This window comes from Mesoplodon mirus, assembly GCF_964341445.2.
Source record: "Mesoplodon mirus genome assembly, chromosome: 2".
Classification (NCBI taxonomy): domain Eukaryota; kingdom Metazoa; phylum Chordata; class Mammalia; order Artiodactyla; family Ziphiidae; genus Mesoplodon; species Mesoplodon mirus.
Window position 1 is genome coordinate 146,156,541 of NC_138977.1, and position 27,278 is coordinate 146,183,818.

At 37.6% G+C, this 27,278-nt stretch overlaps 1 protein-coding gene across 1 annotated transcript in view; it reads right to left on the reverse strand.

Moving 5' to 3' along the window:
* Nucleotides 1-27,278, reverse strand: part of LOC309791555 (bifunctional heparan sulfate N-deacetylase/N-sulfotransferase 3) — a gene marked incomplete at its 3' end in the record, with an annotated part of 145,968 nt that overhangs the window by 51,757 nt on the left and 66,933 nt on the right. The window contains exons 4-5 of the mRNA XM_082600396.1: nt 21,824-22,009; nt 16,088-16,216 (exon numbers count right to left, since the gene is read on the reverse strand). Coding sequence (XP_082456522.1) covers nt 16,088-16,216; nt 21,824-22,009 — 315 coding nt within the window. The remainder of the gene's footprint in view (nt 1-16,087; nt 16,217-21,823; nt 22,010-27,278) is intronic.

Here is a 27,278-nt window from a genome sequence, read left to right on the forward strand (position 1 = left end):
AAGAAAAATTATAGGACGAAGTGAGAGAGTAGCAATGACATATGTACGCTACCAAATGTAAAATGGATGGCTAATGGGAAGCTGCTGCATAGCACAGGGAGATCAGCTCCATGCTTTGTGACTACCTATAGGGATGGGATAGAGAGGGTGGGAGGGAGCTGAAGAGGAAGGGGATATGGGGATATATGTATACATATAGCTGATTCTCTTTGTGGTACAGCAGAAACTAACACAACATTGTAAAGCAATTTTACTCCAATAAAGATATTTTAAAAAAGAAAAATATAAAATACAGAAAAGCAGAAAGAAAAATACCAAAATTTCAACATCCAAAGATACATTTCTTTTCAGTATGTATAGTTTATATATAGTTTTTTAAAACAAAATTTTGATACTTTTGTACCCTATTTATACATAATATATCTTTTACTTCTTATGTTATTGCCTAATTATTCATACACATAAATTTTAAAATCTGCATAATAACCTAAGTGGACATAATTTATTTCTACATTTCCGTTCAGTTGGACATCATTTATTTCCATTTTCTTTCCTCATTACAATTAACACTTTTTTCTAAATATAAGATAGATTCCTAGAAGTGGAATTACAGTGTTAAAGGATATGAAGATTTTTTTTTTTTAAGGCTTGCCAAATTGGAAAATGGAAATCTCAGAATTATAATTTTAGTACAGACGACACCTAGCCAAGCCTACCTGGCATTTAACTGTCCCGTTTCCTCCAAATGATTGTCTTAGCCTGTTTCACTACGGATAGCAATCTCACCTGGGGTTTGCTCACTTTACTGATGCCAGTACAGTGAACATTCAGATAGCCTGGTTATATATATATATATATATATATATATATATATATATATATATTTTTTTTTTTTTTTTCCCTGTACACGGGCCTCTCACTGCTGTGGCCTCTCCCGTTGCGGAGCACAGGCTCCTGACGTGCAGGCTCAGCGGCCATGGCTCATGGGCCCAGCCACTCTGCGGCATGTGGGACCTTCCCAGACCGGGGCACGAACCCGTGTCCCCTGCGTCAGCAGGCGGACTCTCAACCACTGCGCCACCAGGGAAGCCTGGTAATATTTTTTGAACTTTAATTTCTAATGTCTATTAAATATCTGGCTTCTAATAAGAGGTACCTGGGTTGTTGTTATTATTAGCTCATTGGCCCCTTATCTGGCTGTGAGTTCCTGACACACTGAATTTACCAACAAGCCCTACTTAATACATTGTTCACTGGTTTGGAAGGAAAGATGTGGCCAACCTACTCATCTTGGAAATCAAAAGGCCCAATTATCTGTGGGACTAATACCTCCCCTGAAAACAGTATCATATGACCTTCAGAAAGAACCACAATTCTGCTGAGACCTAAGACCAAAACATCAGGAACAAATATATGCAATGAAAATATGGCTTCTGTGAGGGCCTCCAGCCAAGACAGGAAATTACTAATGCCTGTGATAGGCAGCACCATGGTGTAGGGCCACAGGCAAGGGAGGTCCAACCAAACACTGAGCTTTAGCCAAAGGCAGCCAAGCAAGAAAGCCAGTGGGTTAAATCCTGCAAAGTAAAATCTTGTTAAGAACCTACTAGTTACTACAGGGCATGCTTAGACAATCTAAACTTCAAAACCAATACAATACAATATGCCTTGGAGGTAAGATTGAAACGATCCCAGGCATCCTGAGGGGAATATCAAATAGGTGAAATTCCAATATGAATGTAACTGGGAACCTTCTTAAATTTTCCTGGCTGGATCTTTTCCCTTTCCTAAACAGAATTCTCAGGTATTTTGGGGGGTAGTGAGAAATGATCTGGCTTTGACTGAGTTCTTCTAGGGCTGAAGTTCCTACAAACAAGAAAGAAGTGAGTAGGCAGGGAACTGAGGTTTCACATCAAACCAGAAACAATGCGTACACAAAGATTTATGAAGAAGATGTTTAAGAGGCATCAATTAAAATAGGACATTGTAAACTACCTGCTGTTTCTAAAACATGCCAAGCACACTCCCGGGGCTTTTGTACTTGCTGTTCCCTCTGTCTGGAGATAATATCAGGGAGGTAAGGGTTCGGGTCACACAGGTCCTGTAGGTCATGGTAAGGAGTCTGGCATCTACTCTGAAGAGAGAGGTTTGGAGGATGTGAGCAGAGAAATAATGTAATAGGACTTACATTATTTCCCACTCAATTATTTGAGAAACATGTTATAAATCTATAGAAAAGCAAAAAATTAGGACAGTGGACATCTGTATATCCTTCACTTATTCTCCAGTTGCTTACATTTCACTACATTTGCTTTGCATTTTCTGTGTTTCTTTCACTCTTAAATATACCTGTTAATTTGCTAAGTCGCTTGAAAATAAGTTGCAGACAGCAGGACACTGCCACTAAATCCCTTAGCATGCATCATCTAAGAACACGTACATTTTACTGTAAAATCAAATATCATCACGCCTAGGAAGACATATTTCAGTATCATCTATTGTGCAGTCCATATTTAAATTTCCCTAATTGTTCCATAATTGTCTGTGGTAAATTATATTTTCCAAAGATGGCCTCCCACAATTTCTCTGTCTTCTAGAACTTTGTTACTTCCCGTAAAGAGATGGAATCTAATTCTCCCTTTGAATGTGGTCAGGCTTTCGTGAAGCAGAAATGCTGCTGTGACTTCTGAATCCCAGGCAGTTTTGCTTCTGCCTTGGTTGCTCTGATGCTTGATGAGCCCTAAAGCCGCATGACTGCCTGAGGCCCTCCTGCTGTGAGGAAGCCCCCTAGAAGCCCTTGGGGAGAGATCACATGAAAAAGCCCTGAGACACTGTGAAGAGATGTCCTGCCAGCTCGCTGCCTGGTTTTCCAGGTCCAGTCACCGTCTGACTGCAACCTCATGAGACACTGAAGGCCAGAATCACCACCCAGTCCAGCCCTCCCTGAATTCTGACCTACAGAAATCATGAGTGATAATAAAGTAATTACTGTTTTCTTTTTAAGCCATTGTGTTTTGGGGTATTTTGTTACCCAGCAGTAATAACTAGAAAAGTGATTTTTATAGATATATTAAAAAAAAAATTGAGGATCCAAAGAAGGCTTAAGATTTATAAATTGTATTAGATTATTATGTCTTTTAGTTTCTTTTAAACTAAAATAATCCTCCTTTCTTTGTTTATTTTTTTGTAAATTTATTTATTTTATTTTTGGGTGCGTTGTGTCTTCGTTGTTGCACACGGGCTTTCTCTAGGTGAGGCAAGCAGGGGCTACTCTTTGTTGTGGTGTGAAGGCTTCTCATTGCAGTGGCTTCTCTTATTGTGGAGCACAGGCTCTAGGTGCACAGGCTTCAGTAGTTGTGGCTTGCGGGCTCTAGAGTGCAGGCTCAGTAGTTGTGGCACACGGGCTTAGTTGCTCTGAGGCATGTGGGATCTTCCCAGACCAGGGCTCGAACCCATGTCTGGCAGGCAGATTCTTAACCACTGCGCCAACATGGAATCCCTTCTTTATTTTGTTAAACGTGATATTTTTTTTGAAAAGTCTAGAACATTTGTTTTATAGAATATACCAATTTTGGGACTTGTGAGATTGTTTCTTCATGATTAGATTCATGTTTAAAATGTACTGTCAAAAATACAAAAAGGTATTTTTTAAAGTTCTTTCACTTTTTCAGAAAAAAAGACCTGTACTCAGAAAACTATAAGATACTGATGAAAGAAATCAAAGACGACACAAACAGATGGAGAGATATACCATGCTCTTGGATTGGAAGAATCAATATTGTGAAAATGACTACACTACCCAAAGCAATCTACAGATTCAATGCAATCCCTATCAAATTACCAATGGCAGTTTTCATAGAATAAGAACAAAAAATTTTACAACTTGTATGGAAATACAAAAGACCCTGAATAGCCAAAGCAATCTTGAGAAAGAAAAACGGAGCTGGAGAAATCAGGCTCCCTGACTTCAGATACACTACAAACCTTGCAAGACAGTTATCAAGACGGTATCGTACTGGCACAAAAACAGAAATATAGATCAATGGAGCAGGATACAAAGCCCAGAGATAAACCCACGCACCTATGGTCACCTAATCTATGACAAAGGAGGCAAGAATATACAATGGAGAAAAGACAGTCTCTTCAATCAGTGGTGCTGGGAAAACTGGACAGCTACATGTAAAAGAATGACATTAGAACACTCCTTAACACCATACACAAAAATAAACTCAAAATGGATTAAAGACCTAAATGTAAGGCCGGACACTATAAAATTCTTAGAGGAAAACATAGGCAGAACACTCTTTGACATAAATCACAACAATATCTTTTTTGACCCATGTCCTAGAGTAATGAAAATAAAAACAAAAATAAACAAGTGGGACCTAATGAAACTTAAAAGCTTTTGCACAGCAAAGGAAACCATAAAAAAGATGAAAAGACAGCTCTCAGAGTGGGAGAAAATATTTGCAAATGAAGCAACTGACAAGGGATTAATCTCCAAAATATACAAACAGCTCATGCAGCTCAGTATCAAAAAAAACAACCCAATCAAAAAATGGGTGGAAGACCTAAATAGACATTTCTCCAAGGAGAAATGTCTCTTCTTTGGAGAGACAATGTCTCTCCAAAGAGAAATGTCTATATGTGGACTCATACAGATGGCCAACAGGCACATGAAAAGATGCTCAACATGACTAATTATTAGAGAAATGCAAATCAAAACTACAGTGAGGTATCACCTCACACTGGTCAGAATGGCCATCATCAAAAAATCTACAAACAATAAATGCTGGAGAGGGTATGGAGAAAAGGGAACCCTCTTACACTGTTGGTGGGAATGTAAATTGATACAGCTACTATGGAGAACAGTATGGAGGTTCCTTAAAAAACTACAAATAGAACTACCATATGACCCAGCAATCCCACTCCTGGGCATATACCTGGAGAAAACCATAAATCCCAAAGACCCACGCACCCCAATGTTCATGGCAGCATTATTTACAGCAGCCAGGAGAATGAAGCGACCTAAATGTCCATCGTCAGAGGAATGGGTAAAGAAGATGTGGTACATGTATACAATGGAATGTTACTCAGACATAAAAAGGAATGAAACTGTGTCATTTGCAGAGACATGGGTGGACTTAGAGACTGTCATACAGAGTGAAGTAAGTCAGAAAGAGAAAAACAAATATCATATATTAATACATATATGTGGAATCTAGAAAAATGGTACAGATGAACCTATTTGCAAAGCAGAAATAGAGACACAGACGTAGAGAACAAACGTACAGACACCAAGCGGGGGAATGGGGGGGTGGGATGAATTGGGTGGGAGATTGGGATTGACATATATACACTATTAATACTACGTATAAAATAGATAACTAATGAGAACCTACTGTATAGAACAGGGAACTCTACTCAGTGCTCTGTGGTGACCTGAATAGGAAGGAAATCTGAAAAAGAGGGGATATATGTATACATAAAGCTGATTAACTTTGCTGTACAGCAGAAACTAACACATTGTAAAGTAACTATATTCCAATAAAAATTTTAAAAACATTTGTGGCCAAAATTAACATGAAATCTACCCTTAGCAAATTTTTAAATGTACAGTACAGTATGTGCACATCATTGTACTGCACATGTCTAGAGCTTTCTCATCTTGCATGGCTGGAACTCTATACCCACTGCATAGCACCTCCCCATTTTCCCCTCCCTCTAGGCCCTGGCAACCACCATTTTACTTTGTTTCTATGAGTCTGACCACTTTAGACACCTCAAACAAGTGGGATCATATAGTATTGTTCTTTTGTGACTGGCTTATTTCACTTAGCATATAATGTCCTCAAGTTTCATTCATGTTGTAGCATATGACAGGATTTCCTTTCTTTTTAAGGCTGAATAATATTCTACTGTACATATGTACCATATTTTCTTTATTCATTCATCTGTGAATGGACAGCTAAGTTGTTTCTACCTCTTGGCCATTGAGAATAATGCTGCAACAAACGTAGGAGGGCAAATAACTCTTTGAGATCCTGTTTTCAATTCTTTTGGACAGATGTCCAGAAGTATGGTTGCTGGATCATATGGTAGCCTTATTTTTAATTTTTGAGGAAACTCCATACTGTTTTCCATAGCGGCTGTACCATTTTGCATTCCCTCAGTAGGGGTTGCACCACTTTGCACATCCACTAGGATGTATGAGCATATCTGTTTTCCCATAGCCTTGTTAACAGAATATTTTACCAATCTTTTGAATTTTTGGCAACATGATGGATAAGAAATGGTATCTCAATATGTTTAACCTTGATTTTTCTTCCTATGAGTGAAACTGACCATCTTTTCATAAATTTAATGACTTTCAAAAGGATCTCCCTGGATGCCATGTTGGGAGAAATGAAAGCACAATAATGCAAACTCTTGAGTCAAGTGAATTCTGTGAATAAGTATTTCCAAGGCAACTAGATTTTCCTTCAAAGGATAGTACATATACATGCATGGCAAGTTAATGCACTGTCATTTATTGAGAGCCTACTATGTGCTAAAATTTTGCATATATCTTGATTACAAAATAAATAAGACATGATGCTTTCTATCAAGGAATGCACAAACTACTGGATGAGAAAGATAACTGATTATAGTACTGGGGACAAGTTATGTTAGGGTTATGCCTGGGTGCTATGAGAACACAGGAGAAACTGAAGAGTTGGGGGAGGTCTTCTGTAAAAAGATGACGTACGAGCTCGGATTTGCTGGAAGGCATTCCAACCTGAGGCAGTAGCACTCTAAGGCACAGAACAAGATAACAGGTCCTGTTTAGGGAACTACAAATTCTTCGGTATGGGTGGATTGAAAGGTGCATATATGAGATTATTGAAAACAGAGACCATAAAGGTGGGTAGGAGCCAGACTTAATTTTTTTTCCAAGTGAAGGATTTTTTGTTTGTTTGTTTATCCTATAAGTTATCTGAAACTATGAAAGGATTAAACAAGAATAACATAATATTCATTTCTCTAACTTAATATCTATTTTCTTAAATTTCTTAAAAATATCCATCTCAATGGCTTGAGAGTTTATCATACTCCTATTTTTCTTAACTGTAGAATCAAGACAATCATGCTTTCTTATAATATTCTTAATCTCACAGTGGCAAGTAATTATATAAAACCATAGTTAATCATGAAGAACACTGATAGAAAAATAGGGCTGATATGGAAAGCAGGAAATAAATGAAATAAAGTGTTTTGGCTTTACAAGTTTAAAAGTCTAATAAAAAATAAATTTTAAAAAAATTTAAAAAAGTCTTATCAATATATAAGTAACATCAATAAGATTTATTGTTTTAAGATAAAAAATATATAGCTTATTATTCATAGTTCTTTAAAAGTACATTTGACATTTTCCCTTAGCTATAACTGCTTATTATAGCTTTTTTCCAAAAGCACTTATTTTTTGTTTTTTACTCCATATGGAGATGGGTTGCTTTTTCTAAATAATAGCCAGAAATTTTAAACCATTTGCACATTTTCCTGGTACCAGGTAACTGAGTCACATTAACAGGTAATGTGCGTCACATTAAGGCCAATTTACCCAGGAGTACAGAAGCAGCATGTTGTAGTGGTAGAAGCACCAAACTCAGAGTCAGGAAGGCTGGGTTCTCAACAGAAAAATACAGAAGTGACCTTGAGCCTAAAATTAGGTGATTGAGTAGATGAATTCTGTGGTTCCTTCCAGCTTTAATTGTCCATTGTTCCATGTCAGGCTAATTCATCATCACTTGTAAAAACCTGCCAAATGTTTAGGGCCACTTGAAAATTTCCTGGATCCTGAATTTCACTCTCTTGAAAGCAGAGAATCTGCCAGAATGTAGTTTTGTTAAAACCAGGCTTGTTATTATTCACATTTGGATAGGCCATAAGTCAAGTGATGCCCCTAAAACATAACTTCTTACATTTAGTCAATCATTTAAAAAACATTTAGTGACCATTTATTAGATTTAAAACATTGATCTAGACACCATGGGAAGCACAAAAATGAAACAAACACAGATAATTCTGCAAGAATGCCCCCTCATATAGGAGAAATGATGTATATGTACACAAATAACCATGCAGTGAGGTAGGTGTTAGGTGATATACGAGACAGATAGGGAACAACTGGAACTGAGTAAATACTAATTCTACCCCTGATATATCACTAAATAAATAATTGCATTTTACGTCCTTCACTGTTAGTGTTAGATAATTTTTTATTATTGTTTTTAATGTAGCATTTTGCGCGCGCGCGCGCGTGTGTGTGTGTGTGTGTGTCTGTGTGTCTGTGTGCTGGTTTTAAGAGTAATAGACAGGGCTTCCCTGGTGGTGCAGTGGTTGAGAGTCCGCCTGCTGATGCAGGGGATGCGGGTTCGTGCCCCGGTCTGGGAAGATCCCACATGCCACGGAGCGGCTAGGCCCGTGAGCCATGGCCGCTGAGCCTGCGCATCTGGAGCCTGTGCTCCGCAATGGGAGAGGCCACAACAGTGAGAGGCCCGCATATCGCAAAAAAAAAAAAAAAAAAAAAAAAAAAAAGAGTAATAGACATTTAATGTAGACATATTATAAAAATCAAACAAACATGACAAAGAAAATCATCTTTAATCCTGTTATCTAGGGCAACCATTGCTAACATTCGGCTGAATTCCTTCTAGTTTATTTCCATGCTTGCATCTAATTTTCTAATAACATACTTTTTCACTGAATATATCATGACTATTTCCATGTCATCAAAAATTATTATACAATGTGTTTTTTTGGTTTTTTTTTTGTTTTTTTTTGCGGTACACGGGCCTCTCACTGTTGTGGCCTCTCCTGTTGCGGAGCACAGGCTCCAGACGCTCAGGCTCAGTGGCCATGGCTCACGGGCCCAGCTGCTCTGCGGCATGTGGGATCTTCCCGGACCGGGGCACGAACCCATGTTCCCTGCATCGGCAGGCGGACTCTAAACTACTGCGCCACCAGGGAAGCCCACAATGTGTTTTTTAATGGCTGAATGTATTCCTCTATGGGGGGGAACATAATTTGCTCTTTTAATATCCCCATCCCTGTTGTTGGACATTTAACTTCATTCATCCACTTATGAAATATTTTGTTAGCACCTGTGACATGCCAGGAACTCTTCTTAGTTTGAAGATGTAGAGTAAATAAAACACAAGACGTACATGCTGTCTTGGAACTTGCATTCTAGAAGCAAGATAGACAGTAAAATGATGAATGAAATTAATTGGTCCTATATCTAACAGAACTACTCACTTAAACTTTACAAGCTTCAAACTTAATCTTGAGGCCTTCTCCAAAAAGGTTTAGCTTCCTCCCAAATCTCTGGAATTGGCTGAGACCATACTGACTATTCCCACAGGATTCAGATTCAGGCTAGACAGCAGTCATAGTACCTGCCTCTTCCAAGCTTTTGCTGAAAGGATAGCCCTTAGGCAGCCCATTGCCCAGTCATAGTGTAGAATGGAGATTGGAGGTAGTTGTGGGGTGCCCATAGCCAGGAGCAGTCAGTTCACAGCAGGCCAGGACTGATATTGGCTGACTCAAAAAAGTAAGCTGGGACAAATAGATTCCCTTGCTTGGGAATTTGATCTGCGACACCACAAGAGGATGAGATAATTAGCAAGTTAGAATTGAAGCTGAATGTTATATGGAAAACATTTGATGCAGTCACATTGGGTCATGTGTAAAATTAATTAATGAGGGCACAGAAGCCATTAAACAAGCAGCACTTTTGAGGCAGACATGTAATATATAGTCAGTAGTAGAAAAATGAGACACTCAGACACGTGAAAAGCACCTGTTGTGTTGTATTAAAGCACTAAGGCAAGATCAAGATCAGTAATTCTCATTTTTATGGGCCCTGAAACTGCCTTGGACTCAGAAGAACCCTCCAGGTCCAATGGACTTTGATTGTTCTGCCTTCTGGAGTCCCACACTTCCATTATTTGAGGTAACTTGAGTGGGTCTCTAGTTCTTACAGCCAGAGGAACTCAATGAAAACAAATCTATATAGAGAAGAGACAACTACATATGTGAAGAGTACATACAACAGTACTTAATTCAGCCCCATCAAACTCATGATACAGGTTTTACTTATGCTTTTGATTCAAGAATTATCTTACCAGGACCCAGATGTCCTTTCCTTTCAGATTTATTGTGTTTGTTTTTGGTATCAGGCCATTAGAAAAGTCAGTTTCTCTTCCTTAATATGTGTTAAATAAAAACTAGGTATAAGGCATCATGTTTAGGCACTGGGATGATTTTGGAGATGAAAGACACATTTTCTGCCTCAAGAAGCAAAGAGCCTAACAGCAAACCCACAGTCACAATGCAAGATAGTAAGTACTTAGGAAGAGTCGGCAGAGGATGCTATGGGAACACAAGAAGGTACTTCTAAACCAGAGCAGAGAGTGTTTCCTGAGGAAAGTGACCCTTAAGCCATCCTTAAAGGATAAACAGGAGTTACCTCTATTTTAAACTCCAGTTCAAGCTAGAGTTCTCTGGTCATTAAGAAAAAACATTCATTCTCATTGGTTTTTAAAAAAATCTTACTGCAGATTTGGACTCATTTTCAATTCTGATACCTTGACCATAGGTCCACAATTTCTATAGCAGTTTTTGGTAATCTTCGATTACCAAAATTATTTCTCCATTTTCTTTCTCTGCAGTATTTCCCAAATTTGCCTGATCATAAGAATCACCTAAAGTTCATGATAAGTATGCAGGTCCCCAAACTGTCCCCTGCAGGTTCTGATGCATTAAGTCTGGACTTTTTAAAATCAGTTGTCCCAGGTAATACTCATTATTAGACATGTTCAGGAATTGTTTTTCTACTATCCAAAGTTGTTGTTATTATTAGCATTTATTTTTCAATAAAGAGTTTTCTGTTATCACAATGTTTTCCAGGATTAGTAAATAAGAAAAGAAAGAAACATAAAATTTCCCATTAGGAAAAAAAGCTGTTTTCTTTTAGATGAATTCTATAGATAAGCACACATAAGCCATATACATGTAAATTATAGTTTTAAAAAAAATTTCAGTGTGGGTTAATTTCTATTTATACAAAGTATCTTGTATGAATTCTGTTGTTTTACTTTCATTGTAATTCACTCATGTGTTACCCAGTTTGAAATAGTCATTCTACTCACCATGTGTAATTGTAATTAGAGAAATACAATTTAGATTTAGCTTTCAGGGATTTGGGTAGGAGGGTATGGAGAGTATGGTGTATAGATGCTATATCAAATTGAGAAACATAGAGACAAAAAGCATTTAATGAAACATGGGCATAAGGGGATTAGCTACTGTTTGTATGGGATGTTTAACAGTTTGATGAAGGAAGTATAATATTGCTATGCTGTCAGGGATTTGCTCCACTTGAATTCCAAACAAGTGTGGTAAGAGCATGAATCTTGTGGCAATCCACAACTGTTCTGGATTAATAAGTAAAGTAAGCACTGAGTTTATTATCAAGCATGTTGGAGGGAGGCACAGATATCGGTTGTTAAGGACTCAATACCTAGAGTCTGTTTATTGAACAAGAGTGTAAGCAAAGACTCAGACGTTTTGTAATTAGAAATAAGAATACTGGAGAAGGAAGGGGACATCCTTTTTCAGAGCAATAGAATATAATATGGCTCCCAAAAGAGGAACAATCATGTCTAATTCAGAACTATTCCATTTGTCACACTACTTAAGTATTATCACATTTACCTAATGTAGGCAGAACTGGAAACTCACATTAAAATGGACAGTATACTCTTAGTAGTGTTTTTTTTTTTGTATAAGTATATATGTCATAAATTTATAGGGTTCTGTTTATTGAGGGCAGGTGCAGTCACTGTGAATTAATATTTTTTGTCATCTTCATATATTTTAGTTCTTAGTACCCATCTACATATTATTTTATATAGGTATGTAAAGTAAAGTAGACTCTTTCTCACTATTTTTTAAAGTATATACAAGGGTACTTGGAGCATTATGAATTGATCAAGAATATTGTGTGTGGGTGTATTACATGTTTGTGTAGAAATTTTGTGCTTCTACCAGGCGTAAGGTAGCTAGCTAGTGGGAAGCAGCCGCATAGCACAGGGAGATCAGCTCGGTGCTTTGTGACTGCCTGGAGGGGTGGGATGGGGAGGGTGGGAGGGAGACGCAAAAGGGAGGGGATATGGGAACATATGTATATGTATAACTGATTTAATAATAAAAAAAATAAATAAAAATATATTAAAAAAAAAGAAATTTTGTGCTTGTGTGTGTATAGCTAACAGTGACTCTGGGATAGTTCTAGTGGCTCTCTCCCCTGGTATATCCATAAGGTAATTCATTACCTTCCTGAATTAATCAACAAACACTTCAGGGCCTGTTACTTAGCCTGATGGGCTCCAACACCTGATTGAGTACACTGACAGTGTCCATTTCTGGGGGGCAGAATCAAATTAGCAAAGACAATTGAAACTGATAAATAAAAACAGAATTTCATCCATTAGTTTAAAATGGAGAATTATATATTATAGACGAACTGAAATATTAAAATATATACAATTGGAGGGTCCTCTCCTGGTTATCAGGTTAAATGGGAAGTATTCACCAACTGAAAGATTTATAAAATTGTGCTGCAAATTACTGTTCTAGTGAGTACAAGTTCTTATGATGGACATATTCTTTTCCTATAGTAGGATTTATATAGGAAAGCAAACTATATTCAGGAAGTTGCTGGTTGAGTTTAGAATCAGAAAGGGAATTAGAAGAATTGAATTCTTAGTGGTCTCAGTCTCAGATAGCCTGATGGGCCCACCTCTCAAATGCACCTGAACCTCAGCGTCTAATAAAATCTCTGCATCCAACCCACATCCGTGGTGTGTGGCCTGTGACACTGGAAATACTCATTTGGAAAAGGCCAAGGTTTTCTCTCTCTTATGCAGTGCTAACATTGTCTTTGAAACTCTTTGTGTTAAATTTCCAAGGTTGACACTTTTTTTCTTTAGCAGTGAAAACTACTTTGGTAACAGTAGAACATTTCAGGCCAGAGAGTTACTCTGTTTAAGGAACATACTTATCTTTGCTGTGATTTATTCTAGTTTAACTCTGAGAGGTACTTCATTGTAACCACCTCTCACCACAATACTGGTAAAAGTTATTGGAATACCTTGATATTATGTTGACATATAGGAAGAAAATTTAGAAGCACATTAAATAAAATCCTGCTTATACTTTCATTTTCAACTCATTCAAATATATTTGAATATATTTAAAAGCCATATGTATATTTCTAATGCACATCTCCCTTTTTGAAGTAAACAGCAAACTCATTCAGCATTCTCAGAAAATGATACTTCTAATCGAGGCCTGGAGTATTACTGAAGCTCACAATGGCTATCTTTCAAATCCACTATAATTAAAATTCTTATCTTTCTTGCGGCTAATATCTACTTTGATTCCATCAAGGGTTTCTCATTCTCATTCTGGCCTAAAAAGAGTGTCATCTGCCAAATTACTAGTATGCCTAACTGCACCTGGACCTTTCTTAATTTTAACACAAACTTTATCTAAACATTTAATTTTGGGATGTAGAATTCATAGGAAACAGACCACTACTCCTCACTCTGTTCTGCAAAGCAAACATCACTAGCTAATGATAGTAATCTTTCCTTGGGTAAGACTTGGGCTGAGTCTAGAAGTGGGCTTCTTAACCACAAATCTCTAGGGAACTACAGTTGTTTCCAAAAATCGTAGTTCACATGCCAGATGAAGTTAATTTGGATTCCTTGCATGTCTTATGGTGTCTAACAAGATCTGTCATTTATTTTGAATTCCAGCATTTATCTGAAAGTAACTGTCTACTGAAAGTTTTCTGAATCAGAAAAGAACAAGTTCATGAAGTTTATTCTCCCCTTTATTCCCTGTGGATCTCCTCAGCAAGACAAACAAAATTGCCAAATATTATTGATAAAGGCCTGAAAAGTAGCAAGGTTTACTAAACTTTAAAGTGTTTGTTCAGTTAGTTTAGTCCAAGTCAGTATCCAAGAATAACATAAGCTTTACCACAAGATCTTTTTTCAATTAAGAAAATACTTTGGGGCTTCCCTGGTGGCGCAGTGGTTGAGAGTCCGCCTGCCGATGCAGGGGACACGGGTTCGTGCCCCGGTCCGGGAGGATCCCATGTGCCACGGCGGGGCTGGGCCTGTGAGCCATGGCCACTGAGGCTGCGTGTCCGGAGCCTGTGCTCCGCAACGGGAGAGGCCACAACAGTGAGAGGCCCGCATACCGCAAAAAAAAAAAAAAAAAAAAAGAAAAGAAAATACTTTGGTTTTTAATTAGTAAAAAATATAATATTTATTGTAAATCTACTGAACATGAATGATCTTATTTTGAATTTCTTCCATGGTAAATAAAACTAATTTGGTTTAGAAAGTTTTGAAATTACAATACCACCAGGAATTTCTTAAGTGCCAAAGCAACTATTGGTTAAAAAAATCAAATAGATGACTTACTTGTTCACAGTTGCTCTATGATGAAAGGAAATATAAAACATCAGAATTTTACAGATTATAGATTAAAGAGTCTTAAAATTATTGATGAAAATGTTACCATATTAAGAATATTATAACTGAATTTTCAGTTCATCATTAGGCATTAGTTTAATTCTTTTGCCTGTGTGTTACTGGCTGAATTGATAAAAAAAGAGAACAAAACCATATGAGATGATTCCAAAGATACTTCCATTTGTTAAGAATAGAAAAGTTAGAAGAACCAGATTATTTCTGATATATAACTCAGAATTATTTATATTTTTTTGGGGTATGAAGAAGTTTATTAACTTCAAACTATGGTGATTTTTGGATAGACATGTTGATTTTGCCCAAAGATGAGTTACTCTTACTTCTGTCTCATTTTCTAGGAGCTGAGAAATAGATAGCGATTGAATACCAGTAGATAATGAAAAATATCTGAAATTTTATTTGCAAGACCTGTAAAATTAAGGTCAAGAGAGGGGTCTTTCAAATTTTATTCTCTTTATCCCTCTCTTCTCTAACTTTTATGCTGATAGAATTTTTTTCACATTTGGAAAATTACTTTTTTTTTCATCTTGAATATTGCTAACATCAGGGACAAATTTACTATAAATAAATACAGCTTTACTTTTTTTTTTTTTTTTTTTTTTTTTTTGCGGTACGCGGGCCTCTCACTGTTGTGGCCTCTCCCGTTGCGGAGCACAGGCTCCAGACACGCAGGCTCAGCGGCCATGGCTCACGGGCCCAGCCGCTCTGCAGCATGTGGGATCTTCCCAGACTGGGGCACGAACCCATGTCCCCTGCATCGGCAGGCAGACTCTCAACCACTGCGCCACCAGGGAAGCCCCAGCTTTACTTTTTATGTCAGTGATCTTCAGAAGGGAAATAAAAATCCCTTCTTTTCCTTATACACCTTACTTCAGTTAGTTCGTTTTCTATACAACTTTATAACACTGGCCTCAAGCAGAAATAAGTACAAATGGTTCATTTGGGAGCTGGCACCCTAGTATTAAGAAGTAAAGGAGGAAGAACAGTAGCCCAATAAAACAGGCTGCTCTGCCCTGGCCTGAGATGCAGCAAGATAAGATCTAATGTGAATGTTCCAACAGTGACCCTATTTGCTTATCTAATTCCTCTCCCATTTTGCTTCTACTTTTATTTTAAATAAGAAAAAAATAGAATAGTCATCTAAATGAAAAACTGGTCCCATTGGGAATTGGAGAGTTTTATAGGTGAAAAATCTTACTCTGCATAAAAAGCAAGAATCTCTAAATTTTGATCACTTTCCAATGCAGAGGAGGGTTTGCTAGAGCACTTCCTTGGCTCTTCCATAAGTTCCTCATATCATTACTACTTGTAGAATTAGTTTGCCCCCATTACTAGATGTGGTTCCATTTAGTTTTTAACTACTGTTTTAGAACTGAAACTTCATCTTGATTGGCTGATAACTACCAAAACCCTGGCCTCTTTGTCATTTGCCCTGTCATTTTTCATTATTTATTTGGAGAATAACTCAAAGTACTTACTGGGTTGAGGACCACAGTGAAGAAAAGTTCACCTCCTTCGATACTCTTGTCCAGCTCTTTAGGACCTCCTGGATATTCTTTATAGAAAATTGTGTGAGTGAAAAGCCCACAGGTTTGTCTTGGAAGAACCTGAAGGAAGAATGAACAGGTAAAGAAAAATTTCCTTTCAACCAATTAATATGTTGAAACTTAGCTTTTTCCCTCATGGAAAATAATGTACAAGCTGGTGTCATTATTCAACTCTTAACTAACACCCCCAAAGTTCTTCACAATGTGGGAAAATGGGGATGACATCATGACAGCAGGAATACTGAAGAGAGTGGAAGAAATATGTTAAAACTAAGATAGACTTTGAATTATTTTAGCCACTTATCTATTTTAAATCTCCAAGTCATTACTTCTGTTTTGAAGCCTAGTATGTTCCAGCATCTTAAGAAATAAAACAAACAAACAAAAAGTACAAATTAGACTTTAAAAATACTGGACTTGGGCTTCCCTGGTGGCGCAGTGGTTAAGAATCTGCCTGCCAATGCAGGGGACACGGGTTTCGAGCCCCGGTCTGGGAAGAGCCCACATGCCGCAGAGCAACTAGTCCCGTGAGCCACAATTACTGAGCCTGTGCGTCTGGAAGCTGTGCTCCGCAACAAGAGAGGCCGCAATAGTGAGAGGCCCGCGCACTGCGATGAGGAGTAGCCCCCACTTGACGCAACTAGAGAAAGCCCTCACACAGAAACAAAGAGCCAACACAGCCATAAATAAATAAAGAAAAAAATTAAAAAAAAATACTGGACTTGCCTGTGCTGCATTGTAATTCTAGTAGGCAAAATTTTTAAGGATAATACTTCTATCAAATTCTACGCGTGCATTAGAAAATGAAGTCAATTATTAACTTAATGTGATTCTTAGGAAATGACATTTTAAATTAGAACAAATATTTGAGACACAAATCATAGTTCCTGTTCTACTCTGAAAGGACTACTGTAGGTTGTAGTAATTGCCCCAAATTCTAAGTCTGAAGCCTGCCAGTTCCAAAAGTAAGAAAGAGATGATGCATTTGGCTAGTAATTTTTATAAAGTGTCAGAAACAAAATGATAAAAAGGTCACTCAGTAAAAAGTCTTCTTTGCATCCTTTGTATATAAAAGCCATTATTTACTTCAGTTATACATATTTGTGATAAGGATTTTTTTTCAAATTCTTACAGCTTTCCTGGTAAAATATCAGTACAATTATAAAAGAAGGGCTGAACAAAAGCTGTGCAAGATGGTACAAACTTTAGCTAAATTTTATATAATGACTTCTTTATGAAGTCATTACATAATTTGTCATTTGTCATTACACCCTTGAAGTAGCAGAAAATGAATTACTATACTTTGGAGGGATACAAGTTTTATAGAATCTTACACAGGCAGGTCTTCTGTTTATTGTCCTAAGCAAATGGATCTTCTTTTTTTTTTTTTGGTCTTGATTCTTAAAGCACAATTGATTCAGTAAGTGCTTTCAAAATGTTACCTGTACAGGAATCCCCATGTTTTGCAACCTACTAGAAATACACTGAATATGTATTTAATAAATTTCAATCTAGTCCTTGGAAAGTTTTCTTAGAAAACATAATTCCCAGCTCAATCAATAAACTACATATTCAGTGTAAATCAAAACTGTATCTATCCTATTTATTTTGGTAAACTGGTGAAAGTTATATCCTTAGAAGCTATTTTATCTTGATGAAATCATTCCAAGAACTTCAGTTTAATTGCAGAGTATTAGCTCTGATGATGTTTATGTTTAAAAGCATTATGCATTCTCATAACGTTATGCACAAAATCAACAACAAAAAAGAACTAAGTGCAGAGGTATTCTAACTGAATCAAATATATCCCCTAACAATTCATGAACATGTAATTTCCTGGAAATTAAATTTTACATAGCAGTTATTTATTTAACAAATACTTATTCAAAATTCTTTGCAAGTCCAGGTGGGAGAACACAAAGATATAGCCTTTATATTCTTGAAGGATTTAAGGTATATTGGGATAAAGAGAAATACCCCAAAGCTAAATAATGAAATGCCTACATGTAATTAAACGCCAGGTTGGTTTTACATTTTAACGTGCATTATTCTGAATCGCTTTTAGGATTCAGTTTGAATATCTTGCTTGAAAAACTATGGCAACATACAGAGCCAACTTTGGGATTTGATTGCCTAGCTGATTCTATGCAAAAGGGAGAGAGAAGTGAAAAGAAATTTGAATTTCATTTATTTCTCAAATTATTTGAGTTTGAACAGAGGGAAGGGGAAGTGTCAGGCTTTACCCTGCAACTCTGGGGAGGATCACACTTGTTGAGAGGATGAGTCACCATGAGCCCTAGGATGGTCAGTGGACCACCAAAGGAGGCTGAGGAGATCATCAGAGTGTAAGAGAAGAGGGTCATATCCCATTGCCTTGCTCCCTAAATCCAGTGCTACAGGACACTGAACATGTTCCTTGAAATGGCTCTCTTGTGTTAGAGAAGGAATGAGAGGTTTTAGGCATTCTGCTGTGAACTGCTCTCTAGAACTGTTTCTGGGAGTGTAATGCTATCAAATTCAAACTTTGAGATATTGATGAGCCCCTGGAAACCTTTTAGCTCCTGACAATAACTAGGAGATGGTTATGAAAGCCATAGTCATAAGAATCTCGGCCAGTGGACCTAAAGCCAATATCCTGTACATAAGGCTTGAATCTAGCTTTTATGTTCCTAATGGGGTTACAAGAGGATGTGTTATAAGAATTCAGAGGAGAATAAGATCAGTGTAGGCCTGACCTAGGTATTGAGCTGCTATATATATACCAAGGTGCTTTACATTAAATTATATAAGATATGGAACTTGATACTGAGGAATAAAGGGAATAGGAATAGGTAGAGAGTGATCAGAAAGTGGTCTTTCAAGGTGGAAAGAATGACAAAGGTATAGACACAGTGATATTGCTGCAGACCTTTTTGTCTGGACTGAGTCTGTGTTAGCTACGGGACAACAGGAGATGGAAAGGTAGACAGTTTAAATTGTTTTCAGGTCCCTGAAGAGCAAGTTAAGGCGTATGGAAATAACTGGAAAGAATCAGGTTAGGAAGGCAAGATGAGGCAGCATTTTAGGGTTAAAAGGTTGGCACTTGGGCCTCCCTGGTGGCGCAGTGGTTGAGAGTCCGCCTGCCGATGCAGGGGATACGGGTTCGTGCCCCGGTCTGGGAGGATCCCATATGCCGCGGAGCGGCTGGGCCCGTGAGCCATGGCCGCTGGGCCTGCGCATCCGGAGCCTGTGCTCCGCAACGGGAGAGGCCACAACAGTGAGAGGCCCGCATACCGCAAAAAGAAAAAAAAAAAAAAAAGGTTGGCACTTTCCATGGTATGGACTGCAGTGAGTGGTGGATAGAAGCTGTAAATAAACGAAGTAGAAACCAGCACCATGGTTTACAAATGAAAGTCAAGGCAGTGAATTAGGCTGTGGGAAAGGAAGTGAAATTTAAAAATATTATGAAGGAATTATTGATGGAATGTAGAGACTGATTGGAAATGGGGGGTCAGTGTGATGTTCAAATTGCAGAACTGAATTAGGGATAGCAGGACCAATAGCTAGTTCGAAGGGAAGATAATAAGTTTCATTTAAGGCCTTATAAGTTTGATTTGTGAATAGATCATCAAAACCCAGTTTCCCTCATTCATACAACAGGGTATGGGTGTGATCTAAGTAACGTTTGTTCCTCAGTTCCCTGCTCTTTTTTCTTTGCAGTCTTTCCCTAGGAGGGCATATTGGCTATTGTGGTCTCCACTTACAACTCTATTAGGATGACTTCAAGCCCTGTCTTCTCTAACTACACATCAACTTGGAACATTTCCCACTAGGAAATTCTCATACAAGGGTCCACAAAGCAAACAGAGCTTCCACGGATTGCTGCATAAGTGGAACCTCAGGGACAGTTCCCTCAAAACAGGAAATCTGTTAGAGCCTTTAATACCTGCCAGATTCATGCATTTATAATACAGGTAAAATATGTTTTCAGGAGAAACAAAGATGAACATATGTCATGGGACATATCCAAGCAAGTTTTCTGGCACTACAGAGAGAAACAGAAACAAAAGAGAACACCATTGAATAAAGTCCTTGGAGACTTAAGTTTATTATTGTACTAAGACTGCATATGATTTAAACATGACAGGAGAGTACTGGCATACTTTTATTTTATTTTTATTTATTTTTTTTAAAATTCTGTCTCAATTATCCTTTATTTGTAGTTTACCTTGAATTACTCTGGTAACCTATTGAGGTTTTTTTTTTTCTCCAATTCGCGCTGTCTCGGCGCACGTACGTGTCACCAGCTCTTTTTTTTTTTTTTTTTTTAATTTATGGCTGTGTTGGGTCTTCGTTTCTGTGTGAGGGCTTTCTCTAGTTGTGGCAAGTGGGGGCCACTCCTCATCGCGGTGCGCGGGCCTCTCACTGTCGCGGCCTCTCTTGTTGCGGAGCACAGGCTCCAGACGCGCAGGCTCAGTAATTGTGGCTCACGGGGCCAGCTGCTCCGTGGCATGTGGGATCTTCCCAGACCAGAGCTCGAACCCGTGTGTCCGGCATTGGCAGGCGGACGCTCAACCACTGCGCCACCAGGGAAGCCCCCTGGCATACTTTTAAATTATAATATAACCCAAGTCAAAAGACTGGCAGCTTGCGGCACAATGAGTTCATTTTCAGTAAGGAGGAATGGCAGGTAGGATAAAATGTGGCCATTATGTCCCCATATAGCATTTACAACAGTTTTTATTGAGGGAAAAGTTAAGGTGGAAGTTGATCCAAGTTCATTATCCTATCTGTAGTAATACAAATGTCATTATCCAATCTGTAATTTTTGCTGACATAGGAAAACTGTCTGAAAAGGAAGTCAGTTACACCTAATTCTAGAAGGTAGACATCTGTTCAAACACAGTTTGACAGTGTGATGGTGCCTGACCACATAGTGTTCTGTGTGGTGTTCCTTTCCAGTGTGTGTCTAAATCAGGAGGCCTACTCCTAACTTCACTAGTGCTCTTTAGATTTTCTGATTTCGGAAAAAATTAGGATTTAATTACTTACTTTGAGAGGTCTCACAAAGTATTAGGTAATATTATATCTTGACAATATACATTTGTCACCAGTGTAAGAACACAAAACAAAATGGAGAAGCTCTGGAGAGAATTCGACAATGAATAGAAATGACTTCATTAACATCATCTCTCATTTGTACTCTATATTATGATCTGTTAATGATTATGCAGGATATGTGGCTTCTTGTTGTAAATGGTTTTTTTTTTTTTTTTTTTTTTAGTCTGATATGATAAAGAGGATACAACCTGGCAAGAGCGGCATGGTTTATATATAGAGAGATGGTGTTAGTTTTACATGCTAAATAACTTTTTGAAGAAATGATGGCTTCTGTAAATTATCTGCAAGTTAGGTGTAATGTTTCCTTAGTATTTTAATGTCAGTGCCTGCTTAATAGCAAGAGTGTTAGTCAAAAACATTTTAAAGTTATATTTGAAGAATTGAAAAGAAGTGACTTTGATGAAAACGTCCTTTGCTTGGGTATGAAAAAAATATGTTTCCTGCTGTGTGGAGCATTTCCTTCTGTTAAGCTTTTAATATTTAGTTCTTCTCTTTTGTTCGTTCTTCAAATGAGGAATTAAGTCTGGCAGAATGAGGTCTACCCTATGCATACCAGAGGAAGCTCACCATGATGTTTTTGTGGATGAAGCCCCTCCGGTATCTAGCTGGTTTCAGGTGTGGGTATTCTTCAGTGCTGGTGATTCTAATATTCCAAACCTTCTTCCAGGCCTCGTACAGCTGAATGTGTACAGGGTAGACGCCCGAATGGTGAGGGGCCACCGCGTAGCCCATGTCAGTAGGAATGCCATGCTCCTAAGGCCAAGCAAATGTTAGTTAGCATGTGGGAAGATTTATCTGGATCCTATTTTTATCCCAGGATTTTCAAATGTACTATAAATACATTTGTTTCACTCCATCATTATTTAATTGTATGGCAAAATTAAAGTGATAAACATTAAGACTTCTAGACTTCATGAGGCCTGATAGCCACTCCACCAGTTTTGATGATGATACATGTGTGATACATGTGTGTTTAAGAGGTGATGGGACAGGACATTTAATGAATAATGTGAAAGAGCCTGCATTCAGTGCATCCTGCCACAGTCACCTGTGACTCACCTATCCTCACGATCTCAGTAAGTTGAATGACAAACACTCGCTACAGACAACACTCAGCACTCCCCACAAAATAAAACCAGCATTTCTTAGAGGGCAGAACACATTCTGCATTCACTAGACTTGCTAACAGGATTTTATTTTTTCTATAGCCCAGTTTCTACCAAGTTTGCCATGTTTCTGTTGTTCCCTCAGCAAGAGGGCCAGTAATAGACAATGTTCCCTGCCTTGTTAGAAGCACACACTTTTGATTAGAAAATGTGGTAAAATTTTATAGAGCAATTTTCTTTGAAGCCAAAGCCCTGGTTATAGTGAAAATAGGAGGTACTGAATGAGCCAAACAATCTGGAAATTTAGTTGATTTGAAATCCAGCTTTAGTATATAAAATGAGTCCAGTTTTAAAAAAATCATTTCAAAATTACTCTCTCTCTCTCTCTTTCTCTCTCTGTCTCTCTCTCACTACTTCCTCTATTCACTTGGTCCTGACCAAGTCTGGAAATTCTGAAAATAAATCTACGTGACAACTAGACTATTTTGGAGAGGACTTGGGGAAACTTTGTATAATTGTGATTATTCTTCTTCATTTGAGATGGTCCATTATTCCTGATAAAGTCTCTTTAGCATAAAAGATGAGATGTCTTTTATTAAAAGAACACTCATGGTGTCAGTAGTAGACATGTATTTTTTCTCCTGAATGATATTTTATTTTTCTATCTGTATTTTTCAACTGCTTTATATTCTTCAAAAGTTCTACCCAAATAGACTTCCTCTGACTTGGTCATCGCTTGTCTTCATGCCAAAGTCCAATTTCACATACAAAGAACCATAGTATTAAGCTGCTAAATGCACTGAATTGTAGAAATATGGATATGGAAGAAGTGGAAAAGGCATGGCTAGCTTTGTTTCTCAACCTAAATAACAGGAGGTGAAGGAAGTGTATGAGCACTTGAACGCAGAAGAAACAAGGGTTGCCATTACCTAAGTATCTGTCAGACTCCTTCAATACGGCATAAAAGGCTCACAACCAACCTAACATAGCCGATCTCCTGTCAGCATTCATCCTCCCCACCCCAGTTTCTGATGATTTCTTTCATGTCTTTGCTGTACACTGTACATATTGTCCACCCAACTGGAATGCCCCTTTCCTCTTATCTTGTAAACTGTTCATCATTCAAAACTCAGCTCAGACAGTTGTAGTTGAGGATGCTGGAAAGGGGAGATGCCACACTGTTGCTATGAGGAAGAGAATGGGTGGAGTAGATGATACTTGTGTTCCTGAAGGGTGAGAGGGAAGTTTCATGTTCTTCATTTTATTTTCATCTTTGTTAGAAATTACCATAACTAGGCAATTATTATTATCATTTAGAATTTCACTACAAAGTGAATTGAAATATCTCATTGCTTTCTTTCCCCCGTTTTTAAAAACTCTAAGGCAATTTTTTTCAACTAAAAATTACTTACCAACACATACTTTGTGTTAGAAAAGGTCAGTGAAGTATTCATCTGAAGTGGTTTAAGAATAGGGGTGCAGTTATAATGGAACAGTTGAAAGAAAATGAATTTCAATCACAGAAATTTAAAGAAAAATTGTGAAGAATTATGGGTTATCAGTTTTTAAAAGGGTATAGGAAGAAGCAAGAATGAAATTCACAATGACAGGAACTACATTATAAAATTCAAATATCTCCAAATTTGTGAGAAATTATGCTGACAGAAAGCTCAGGGTAGTTTTAAATACCTGTAAGTGGTGAGCTATCTCTTCAGAACACTATGTAAGAAAAGGACGGTCCAGCACAGCAGAGACATTTCCCTTATTTTGGAATATTCCCAAATATTTGCAAACCATCGTATACAAAATTTGTGTTTTTCTTTTTAGCTTTTAACACTAAAGAAATACTGAGGTTTTTCAGTCTCATCTTTTATTTGTGTGCTGGTGCATTGTGGCACAGTGGCAGAAAACTCCCCCCCTGGAGTCAAACACAACTGGCCATGTCACTCTTGCATTTACGAACTGTGTGGCCTTTGGAGAATGATTTATGACCGCTAAGCCTCATAAGAGGTTAAGAGGAAATTAAATAATATAATACACGGAAAGCATTTAGTGCAGTTCCTGAAACATGATACACATTCAATGAATGTTGTTTATTATTGTTGTCATTACTGGCCTGCCTCCATTTTAAAATAAGCTATCATCCTACTTAACTCTAATGTGGAAATTATGAAAATACTGGGCCAACCTTTTTTTCAGTAAAAGAAAAGGGTAGATTTGGGGATTCTCCCTTGTGAGGCTTCTGTGACTTCTATCCCACTATCCCTTCTTGGGCCTGCTTTCCGCCTGATCCAAATACCCACAACCATGTGCCTCCAGCTTGTGAATCACTGAACATTAGCTAGTAGGTGGTCTCTTTTAAATGAGATGAAGGCAACATAAATTGGCCCCCAAATTTGCATTCAATACCAGGGAGAACACCTGAAATCTTATTGGGTAGAAGACTTGGGGCTAAGATTGCAGGTCTGTATGTTCTGGGATGCAGACTATTATGTTTCAGAAGATTTAGTCCCAATGCTAACTTCTTTTTAAAAATTTTTTTTATTATTTTTAAATTTATTTATTTAGTTTTGGCTGCATTGGGTCTTCATTGCTGCGCGCGGGCTTTCTCTAGCTGCGGTGAGCGGGGGCTACTCTTCGTTGCAGCGTGTGGGCCTCTCATTGCGGCAGTTTCTCTTGTGGAGCACAGGCTCTAGGTGCATGGGCTTCAGTAGTTGTGGCATGTGGGCTCAGTAGTTGTGGCTCGCGGGCTCTAGAGCACAGGCTCAGTAGTTGTGGCGCACGGGCTTAGTTGCTCCGTGGCATGTAGGATCTTCCTGGTCCAGGTATTGAACCTGCGTCCCCTGCATTGGCAGGCGGATTCTTAACCACTGCACCACCAGGGAAGCCCTGCAATGCTAAATTTTTGACTGATTATTCTCTTCCAGATTTTTAAATTTGAAATTAAGTAATTATTATTTTGGACTTGGGGACAAAAATTTTAAAAGAGTAGATATTTTAGCTTAAAAAGTTAATTCTCTTTATTCTTTTTATGAGTCCTTGATTGAAACTAGCATCTTAGATCTAGGAACTCTGTAACCTATGTAAAAATTTCCCTAAAAAAGGAAGTGGACCAAAAAGACTAGGGAATATGGCTATTTACTATAAAATGTATGTTAAATACTTAGAACACAAGTGGGATTAATTATTCTCACAATTGAACCCTTCATCTCCACCTCTCAGCTCTACCAGAAATGCTCTTTCCCCAGGGTTCCTCCATGCCACTAAATGATGTGATTAATTGTCAACCAACTAGTTGCCATGTCAAAAAGATAGAGGCTATTCTTGACACCCGTTTCCTCATTCTCTCCTAAATCTAGTTCATTATCATGTCCTATCAGTATACCTCTAGTATAAATCTTAAATCTATCCACTTTTCTCCAGTTCTATCATCATCATCACCATCACCCTAATCCAATCTAACATTTTATCCCAGGTTCAAGCACAGGTTCCTAACCATTCTACCCATTTCCTCTCTTGCCTGCTTCCAATCCATTCTCTACATAGCAGCCAGAGTAATACTTAAAAGACCCGAATGTGACCATGTGACTTTCTACTCAAAATCCTTCCATGGTTTCCCCTTGCACTTAAGATAAAATACAAAATTCTTAGGGTGGTCATGAGCCTTGCATGGTATGACCGTGCTTCTCTCTCTTGCCTCATTTTGCACTACCCTCCACCTTTCACTGTATTTTAGTCACATTAATCTTTTCCCAAAACTCACCAAGCAATTTCCTACCTCAGCATCTTCCCATATGTGGTTTTCCCAGACTGGAATTTCCCTACTCCAATTCTTCACTTAGATAAATTTGGCACCTCTTTTAGGTACTTTATTCTGTGATACCTTCAGAGAAGCCTCCATTGACAAGTCTCAATGTAAATGAAGTCCACATTAAGACTTCTCTTAGCAGCATTCATTTGTTTTTCATGGTACACAGCACAGTTTGTAAGTGAGTATTGCTTCATGTAATTGTTTTTTAATGTCTCTCTTCCTCATTAAACAATAAGCTCCATGAGTTCTGGGTTCTGTCTTATTCACTGCTATATGCCCAGTGCCTTGCCAACAATAAGCAGTCAACAAATATTAGTGAACAACTGTGTGAACTGATTCTGACTACCTTCCTCTCATTCTGACTTTCACTTTCTCAGTTATCTCAAACTGTCAGTTCATCTGCAGAATGGACATACAGTAACTCACAGAGAAATTTAACATCTAGATAAGTAATAATTGAAAACACTTTTGAGACTGTAGTTACAAATGATTCAAGTGAAAAACAGACACTTATTATAATGAATTTATATTTAAATTATACTGTATAGAATTAAAAATTGCAAGATTTTCCTAAATTGTTTATTCAGATGTTTCCACATGGAGAATGTGAAGATAACACAATTTTATCAAGCAAAGAGTGATATTTGATATTCAATAATGATATTCAAAATTTGTTAGAAAAACTTCCCCAAAACTAAAAAAAAAAAAAAATTGGCATTTAGGTATTTGAGAAACACAGTAACTTCATTCCTGAAGAAATCATTGTTTTTTTTACTATCCTTGATAATATTTCTTTATTTAAATTCTTGCTAGTTATCAAGAATGACACTTTAATATTTTTTTCTATTTCAATCTTTCTAAAGAGAACATTTTAAATTTATGCTAATGACCTGAAGATTTGTTGTCTATCTCTGTATTTCTCAGATTAGCAAGAATACAAACTAATGTAATTAAAAAAATGCACAGTGATAGGAAGTCAAACAGACATTCTATACTCTACAGTCGAAAAAATCTAAAACTTCATTACCACATAATTTCAAAATACTTCTAAATGCTTTCCTATAGTACATTTGGGTTAGAATGTCCCATTTCCTCAGTATGTAGA